This window comes from Prosopis cineraria, unplaced genomic scaffold (assembly GCF_029017545.1).
Source record: "Prosopis cineraria cultivar Desert tree isolate PC_DT_omini unplaced genomic scaffold, ASM2901754v1 PC12, whole genome shotgun sequence".
NCBI lineage: Eukaryota > Viridiplantae > Streptophyta > Magnoliopsida > Fabales > Fabaceae > Prosopis > Prosopis cineraria.
This window is the reverse complement of record NW_026555343.1, coordinates 42,827,926-42,836,541: the sequence shown is the minus strand read 5'-3', so window position 1 is coordinate 42,836,541 and position 8,616 is coordinate 42,827,926. Positions and strand designations below refer to the sequence as shown.

General features: G+C 34.2%; 1 protein-coding gene across 1 annotated transcript; it reads left to right on the top strand.

Moving 5' to 3' along the window:
* The first annotated feature begins 2,801 nt into the window (after positions 1-2,801).
* LOC129288849 (mitochondrial adenine nucleotide transporter ADNT1-like) lies at positions 2,802-7,892 on the top strand. The gene is given in 9 exon segments (XM_054925646.1): positions 2,802-3,211; positions 3,690-3,738; positions 3,892-4,055; positions 4,361-4,398; positions 4,685-4,797; positions 4,982-5,095; positions 6,313-6,404; positions 6,406-6,655; positions 7,378-7,892. Coding segments are annotated over 9 exon segments (1,062 nt in total). The 5' UTR covers positions 2,802-3,053; the 3' UTR covers positions 7,462-7,892.
* Positions 7,893-8,616: the final 724 nt, after the last annotated feature.

Below are 8,616 nucleotides of genomic sequence, written 5' to 3'. Positions count from 1 at the left end.
TCATATCTGTAAAGCCTTATTAACTTATACAGTAATATAATTATCCTAAATATCTACAGAGATTCTAAAATCTTACACGATAAAGGAATTAAATTTATTTAAATATATCTTTAATTTAATTAATTTAATATATAATTTATATATTTCTTTAAAAACTTAATCGTTATATCTGCATAGTCTTATTGACTCATACTATAATACGAAGATTTTAAAAGTCTACGAAGATTTAAAAACCTCATGTGACTAAAGATATAATCGGTAAGTGTGATTACAATCTAAATACATTAATTTGGTTAATTAATTTTGTAAATTGTGTATTATATGATTATTTACAAAAATTATTTATTTATTACAAAAATTAAAAATCACTACATCTGTGAGGACTTATTATCCCATACGATGATGTGATTAATTTAAATCCCTACGAAGATTCTTGACATCTCTCATGAAATTTAAATAAATTATTTTAAACAAAAATCACAAATTGCATAAGTTAATTCATTTACCACATTGTTTGTTGAGTTATCTTCAATTAACAACACGTTGCGTTTCAGCAAATCAAACTAAAGATAGCTAGCATAATTGAGTGAGTTATTAAAGAAGGAAGGCAAGTTATTACCAAAGTGGAAGATGAAGTTGAAGACTTGTGTTTGAGTTAAAATATGAAACACAACTTAGGTAAAATTATAGGGTTAGATGGGCTAAGTAATTAAAGAGTTAGGCTCAATACGAACAAATGGGCCGGCCCCAAAACTCAACAAAGGTCACGATAAAATAAACATGTTAAAATTTTGTTAGTTACAAATATTAGACTGTTGGCATAGGAAAAAGATCTCGAGTAATTTCAAAATTCACGGATATCATGTCCAAATATCTTGGTGAGATGGGCTAATTATCAAAAATGAAAAACTTAAAATAAAGACTATGTCATGAGTTTCGTGAGATCCCTGATTCCTCGGCAAACATGCTAAGTATTAAGGGAGAGGTTATTACCACTTGATACTATAAATAGAAGATGAAATACAGAAGAAAGGCAATCAACACTTATTAAAGAATCATATTTTTACACTTGTAGCCTTTAGTTTATTAATTAGTTTTACTTTTAATTTAGGCTTATAATTTTTTGTATTCAATAAAATTAAACACTTATTCTATTAAAGTTTTGTGTATCTTTTTACATCCGAGTAAATTGAGGTAAGGCAGCTCGGAACCTTTTTATTATCAATTGAGACTTAACATTTTTGACATGTTTGGTATTTATTATTACCACGAATAACTTGCAAATAAATTCCTACTTTATGGTTGATTAGAGTATTGAGATTATGAGCTTGGTTGTACAATGAAAAATGAAGTGGGGGTATAAAGCCAAGGTTGAAACCAAATCAAAAGCTCTTCGTTCTTCGTTCATTCTTCTACTGTTTTCAAAACCAAGACCTTATCTTGTTCATTATTGTCGTCATTGCTATCAAAATCACGACCATTGTCGTCATTGATGGAATCACATAGTTGTTGGCTATAATAATATTGATGTCAATGTTGCTGCCAATGATAGGGAGCTAAAAAGGAAAGACGGAGGGAGGAGAATTTAATAAGGGTATTTCAATCTTTTTCTAAATAAACATATTGACACCAAAAGATAATGTACTTGCTGACTTGCATAAATTGAAAGGATTTTGGGCAATTAAATTTCTCATTAAATATTTTCTTAACCCTCGAAAGAAAAATGAGAGAAAAAATAAAGAGAAGAAAAAGCTAAAAAAAAATATCACTCTTCTTATTTGAATGCTATTTGGATGAACAGGAGAAAATGATGAGAAAAAAAAGAACAGATATCACAATAATTATAATACCCTTATATCAAAATATATCATCTTTCATGTAATTATATTTGTAAAAATAAATTGAAAGCAAAAATTATATTAAAATTAATATAATCAAATTAATTTAAAATCAAATCATTTGTTAAAAATGTATTTTTATATTATATTTTAAAATCAAATAATTTAATAAAATATATTATTTTCACATTTTAAAATCAAAAGTGGGCATTAATAAAATTAAACATGGTAATAAAATATTATAAACAAAAGTCAAATGTGTTTGTATACTCTTAGATTCAAACAACTTTCTAGCCTCTATTTCCTAAAATGAAAAATAAACAAAGAATAGGCCATAAATTCAACAACTCATAAAGTTTAACTTAAAGCCATCATAACAAAAGGAGAACATCTCTTCCCTAAATTCTAGAGTTACTCATATGACCACGATGTTCTTTGTCAAGTGAATCTAGACAATTGAACTAGTGAATGGTTAAATTATTTAATTAAATAGTTAAATTAATATAATTCATAATTATAAAAGTTAAAAATTTTAAACCAAATTGTTTATTAATTAATATATTAAATAGTTTACTGGAAGTTAGAGTGTAAAATAGATAAGACAGAGAGGGAGGATAGACAGTGAAAAAAAAAATACTTTCAAAATCTCTTTATTTTTGAAAAGAAAAATTAAAAAAAAAGAATCATATACCTCATTTTCTTCTTACCTTTTCTTTTCTCTTATTTTTTGTTCTATGTTATATTTTTTTTTATATCTTCTTTTCAATTAAATAAAGCATAAAAGAAATTTAGTTCATTTTAAGTTGTAGAAGGTAAACAATAAAAAAAAAAGAGAAAAACACTAGGTGGCTCTGAAGCCACGTGTCGTTTAGATAGAGCGTGTTCATGCTCTCCATCTTCCCAGCGCGTAAATACCTGGAAACTGGAGCTCCACTATATATATAAGTAGGCTATCAGCAAGCGGCGACACTTTTTACTTCTAGAGTGGAGGCTTTCCCTCTCAATCTTCGCTGCTAGAGCCATCGAAACCATTCAGTTCTGCCACTTCGTTAGAATCCGCCTTGGGAGAGAGAAACCGATTCACACAGAGGGACATGGTGAGAGGAGTGATCTTTTCTTTCCTGTAATCGCCGGAAAAGCTTCATTCAGTGATCGCCGGCGAACTAAGATCTTTATCTCCGACGAGCTCCTTCTATTATTCGGGTCTGTGTTTCTATGGCTTCGGAGGATGTCAAAGCCAGTGATTCTACCGTGACCAAGTTTGTCAATCTGGCGGAGGAGGCGAAGCTCGCTAGAGAAGGTGTAAAGGCTCCCAGTTATGCATTTGCGAGCATCTGCAAGTCATTGGTAGCCGGCGGAGTCGCTGGGGGAGTGTGAGTTTCATTTCTTCTTCGTTGCAATATTTTTTTGCCCTCCGGAGTGTATCTATAATGCCATGTATGCTTGGTTCTGGATCAAAGATATCGTTATTTTTGAGGAAAATATCACTTTGGAGTATTTTTTATTGAGTTTTCACTACCCGTAGTTTCGTGACAGATTTATATTTTCGGAATTCTGTGACTGCGGGAGGTTCTGATGTTTTGTTGTCCGGGAACTCGCATCAATTACTGTAAAGAAATAGATTATTTTGGCGCTTCTATGTGATTTTGTAGACTAACCGTGTAATCTTTTATTCACTAGCGCTGCTATTTGCGGAATAATTTGCTCATAAGCGTCACTGGAATTTCATTCTGAGTTATTACAAAATCGAATCAGATTTTCCGAAATCCTTCTTGCGTTTGTCTGTTGTCTTTTCTGATTTCTGAAAGGTACTTTAATTTTAACAGACTGGAACTCTTTGCATTTGTTCAGGTCACGAACTGCTGTTGCTCCACTGGAGCGGTTGAAAATTTTACTACAGGTTAGTTTATTTCGTTGTTTACATCTGAATGGGAATAGCTACCATGGTTAATTTCTTTTATCGTTTTATGCGGGCACAGTATTACATTCTACAACTAGTATTATCTGCTGGTCTAGATTTATTAAATAAGTTATTAGACCTTGCCATATGCAGGTCCAGAATCCCCATAACATTAAATACAACGGAACTTTACATGGCCTGAAGTACATTTGGAGAACTGAAGGTTTCCGTGGACTGTTCAAAGGGAATGGAACTAATTGTGCTCGTATTGTTCCTAATTCTGCTGTGAAGTTCTTCAGCTATGAGCAAGCTTCCAAGTATGTTTTCTTTTGTAAATAGGATGATGAATTTGATGATTTATTGTCTGGAATTTTCACTTTTCGGCTTTCCATTTGGGTGTAATGTTGTCCCATTAAACTTTCTTCTTAGTTTCCTTTCTTGATCTTAGCCAGAAGGCCAAGAAAGGTATATGCCTAATTTCTTTCAAAGTTCTATGTAAGAAGGATTTCTGGCTAGTGGCAAAGCCATTTCAACTTAGAATTTAATAATAAATCACATGTTTCTGACTTGCTCTATTATTTTTGGCTGACTATTAATTTTTTTTTTTTGGGTTGGTTCATAGAGGTATACTGTGGTTATATCAGCAGAAAACTGGGAACGGTATGTCTTTTTCATCATTGAAACTCATGGATACTTTACTTTAACCTATATTTATTGAATAGTCAGGATTTCTGCTGTCTGTATCATCAAACAGGGACACAAAGCTATTGATGGTTATAAGTCATCTTTTTTCAAGTTTTATATCCGGTGAATGAACATTAGAGTAGCACATGTGCAATAGCTGTAACGAACTTCGTTGTCTTTAAGAATTGATGCATGCTTGGGCATTTGAAAACACATCAGGTTGCCTTGGACTTTAAGTAGGGTTTCACGTACTTTCTTGCAGAGGATGCTCAGCTAACTCCTGTTTTGCGTCTGGGAGCTGGAGCATGTGCTGGAATTATTGCTATGTCTGCAACTTATCCCATGGACATGGTCCGAGGCAGGATAACTGTGCAGGTACTGTGGTTTTTTAATTGTTAATGAATGAATGTTTGATTTGCTTATTAAGGGTTGACTAATAGTGCAAAAGTTCATACTTTCTCTATGGTTAATTTTAGTGGGATTGTAAGTTTATACTTGGCGTCTCTATAGTTTTTGTCTGAGTAGAACTCAGCAAGCTTGCTTTCCCTTTTGTTTGTAGACTGAGAAGTCCCCTTACCAGTACAGAGGAATGTTTCACGCTCTGTCAACTGTTCTCAGGGAAGAAGGTCCACGTGCTTTATACAAGGGATGGCTTCCTTCGGTCATTGGAGTTGTAAGTAACTTTTTGGTAGAATATTCCTTTTGATCCTGAAGCCAGAGTTTTTATGGACATATAATTACCAAGTTCAAACTTGTGCTTTATTCACTGTCAACTTCACGGGATTGACTCTTTACATTAATGGTAATTATCTAGATCTAGGTGCTCTACATATTCTTTAAACTGAAAAATAATTTAGATAATAGATACTCCTTTGGTCCTGTATATTAGTCACCTTCTGAAAGCATAATCTGGTCTACTTTATAAGTCACTAGTTGATGGGATTGTTTTGTTTCAAATTGAAATTCCCAAACTACCCTTGAAAAGTATGGGAGAGAAAGACAGGAAAAATAATCTTATATTATTTATTTACTTTTTGCTCTTTTACTTGAGGCTAGATTTGGAATTTCACGTACTTTATTCTTTGTACTTTTGTTATATTGGTATTGATAAAGTTGGTAGAAATGACTTATAAATAAGACCAGAGGGAGTACATGTTTAGGAAATTTTCTTTTCCCTGCCTTTTTAATCAAACAATTTCATGTCTTAATAAGGTGAAAAAAAGGAATCGTGCTCTGCACCTCAGTAAGGTGGCTTTACATATAAATTTTACTCACTTAACAAAATATGCTCTGGCTTGCACTCAAGATCTCTCAGAATTTTGACACCTTTAATCCATTAATTTATGCCTTTCTTCTTGTCTTCGTTGCTTGGGGATATCTTAGAATGATATGGGACTAGGAAATTAATGAGAAGGTCAGAATCACTTATGGTTGTTGTGTAGGTAGATGTAGCCGTCTGTTGGTGCATTACTATTGGCCTGAAGTGAGGTAAGTCCATGGAGGGGGCTAGGATTTGACAGAAAAGCCACAACTAATGTCATCTAGACCAATATCGTTGAGCTACTGGGGCTTATGATCGTAGAAAATTCTCTACATGCTTCATATTGAGTTCTGATAATTATTCCTATATGTGGCTGCTGGGATAGAGGGATATGGTGATACACAATTACGTAGGATACATCGGATGTCCTTTTGTCAATCTATTGGTAGAAGTCAATGAAAACAATAATGGGTTGAATCAATTAGAATTTAATGTGAGCTATGAATGTCTAAAATGTTCTTTGCATACTTCCCAGTGATTATTAACTCACTTAGGTTTCTGTGTGCCTTTTATTGAAGCTTTCTGCAGAGCTTTGTCAATGAACTTTAATTCTCATTCTACACTCGCAGATTCCTTATGTGGGTCTCAACTTTGCTGTGTACGAGTCTCTAAAGGATTGGTTAGTTAAATCCAAACCACTTGGTCTAGTTCAAGATTCAGAATGAGTGTGACAACCGACTAGCATGTGGTGCTGTTGCTGGAACTATTGGACAAACTGTTGCTTACCCACTTGATGTCATTCGTCGAAGAATGCAAATGGTGGGTTGGAGCCATGCTGCTTCTGTGGTAACGGGTGATGGAAGATCCAAGGTGCCACTTGAATACACCGGCATGATCGATGCTTTTAGAAAAACTGTTCAGCATGAGGGATTTGGAGCACTGTACAAGGGTCTGGTACCCAATTCTGTAAAGGTCAGTAAGTTTTTGTCTTATACTTCTGTTCTGCCAACTCGGGGAACACTCTCTTATATTTATTTTTGCTTGTTAATTACCTTCCATAGACATCAGACCTCACTAGGCAGGATGCCTGTTCTGCTAATTTATCTTATATTAGAACTGTATACCTACCAAGCCTACCTGATTTCTCCAAAATTGGCTTGTTAATGAGTATGGTTTGAGTCAAATATTTGATATAGTAGCCTTGAACAACTTATTTATTACTTGATCTCAATCGCGAATCATCTTGATAATGTGGTAATCTATATGTAATAATATATATATATATATATTTGCCTGCTGTTCTGGGCTAAGCTTTTTTATGGCTGGGTCTGGTCTTGTGCTGTTTCAGAACTTCTTGTATGATAATCTCCAAGTCTCTATTTTCTGTATTGACCAATGATCACAAAATGTAAGGTTGAGCTACTTTTCAAAATTCATAAGCTCTAATTTTGAACCATAGACAGGTCCCCTTGCCTAGCAACTAACTTCTCTGGGCTGACTCTAGAAATTGTTTTCACAGTTTCATTTTGCATTAACTAGATGGTCTTTCCTAGCATAATGCTTAGAATTTTCTCAACTACATTGTAAATTTGACAATAACGTGTTTTACTTGAAAAACATGCTCACTTGGTCATTACTGTTTCATGAACTTAAATCTTTCTCTAATGAGAACACTCTATAACTCTGTCTTGCAGGTTGTCCCATCCATAGCAATCGCTTTTGTTACATATGAGGTGGTGAAGGACATTTTAGGAGTAGAGATCAGAATATCTGACTAGGGTGGCACTGGAGTAGTATTTTTGTAGTCAAGGGGATGCAGAGATGATAAAGTTAGGAGTGTCGCTACTTTTCCATCTGTCTAGGGATCCATATAGAAGTTATTATGAGCTAATATTCATAAATTTATTCCCTCGATTTTGTATTTCCCTTTGAAAATGGTGTAGCTTTCTGTTTCTCACTCGTCTTCAATGTCAATAAATGCTGCAAAAGGACAATACAAGAGCACATATGCAAGGATTTCTACAAGAATCAAGAAAGCTTTTTTTAGTAGTGTAATCATCTGTGATTAGTTACTGAGCCCTCGGTCCCATTTCCCATCCATAAAAGGTCTTAATGTTGTTTATTCAAATAATCTCGGCATGCGATGAGTATTCAATGTGAAAACTTGGCAATCCATGTATAACACTAGTGGAAATTGAATTTGCACGGATGCTTGATTGCTTCCCCTGTCCTATGTTTAGATGATTGTCAAGGCTAGATGTTGCTTGATGGCTAATCATATGCTGGGTTTGGAGTTTGTGGAAAATCCTTCATCTGTCTCGTATTACCCTAGTGGGTTAGGGTTAGTATTGTGCTCGAGTTTGATATCTGTCCGTAACTCTTGTTACAGCGATTTCAGTTTCTTTCGACGCTTCTTATATTGTTTGATTAATGATTACACAATTCTGGTGGCCAACTTTTTGTTCGCGTCAAACTGCTATGATGCAATACTGAACCTCTGGAAATAGCAATACAAACCAAGACGATAGAAAGTAGCAGAAAAATATAGGGCAAGAGAGAAAAAGATGAAGAAGAATAAAGAGCAGAAGAGAGAGGAGGCAACATAATTAGACTGCACTCATTTGATAATGGACGCTAGGTACAAAATGTTTCCTAATACTTGATTCACACGTGCCCAGTGCATGCATGCAAAAGTAAAATAATCAATTGAAGGGAAATAAATGTGCCAACTTATCAAAACCAAAAAACTTGTGCGTGCTGGTAGAAACCAATATTTAAAAGCATATCAATACGTTGCCCTTGAAAACATCCTTGTCCTCAAGGATGTGTAGCACCAGTGAAACTGGGAAAACAGTGATCAAAATCAACCTAATCAAGCCAAGTAGCCTCTTCTGGCAGCTCATTAACCCAATGCACCAAAACTTGAGTCACAG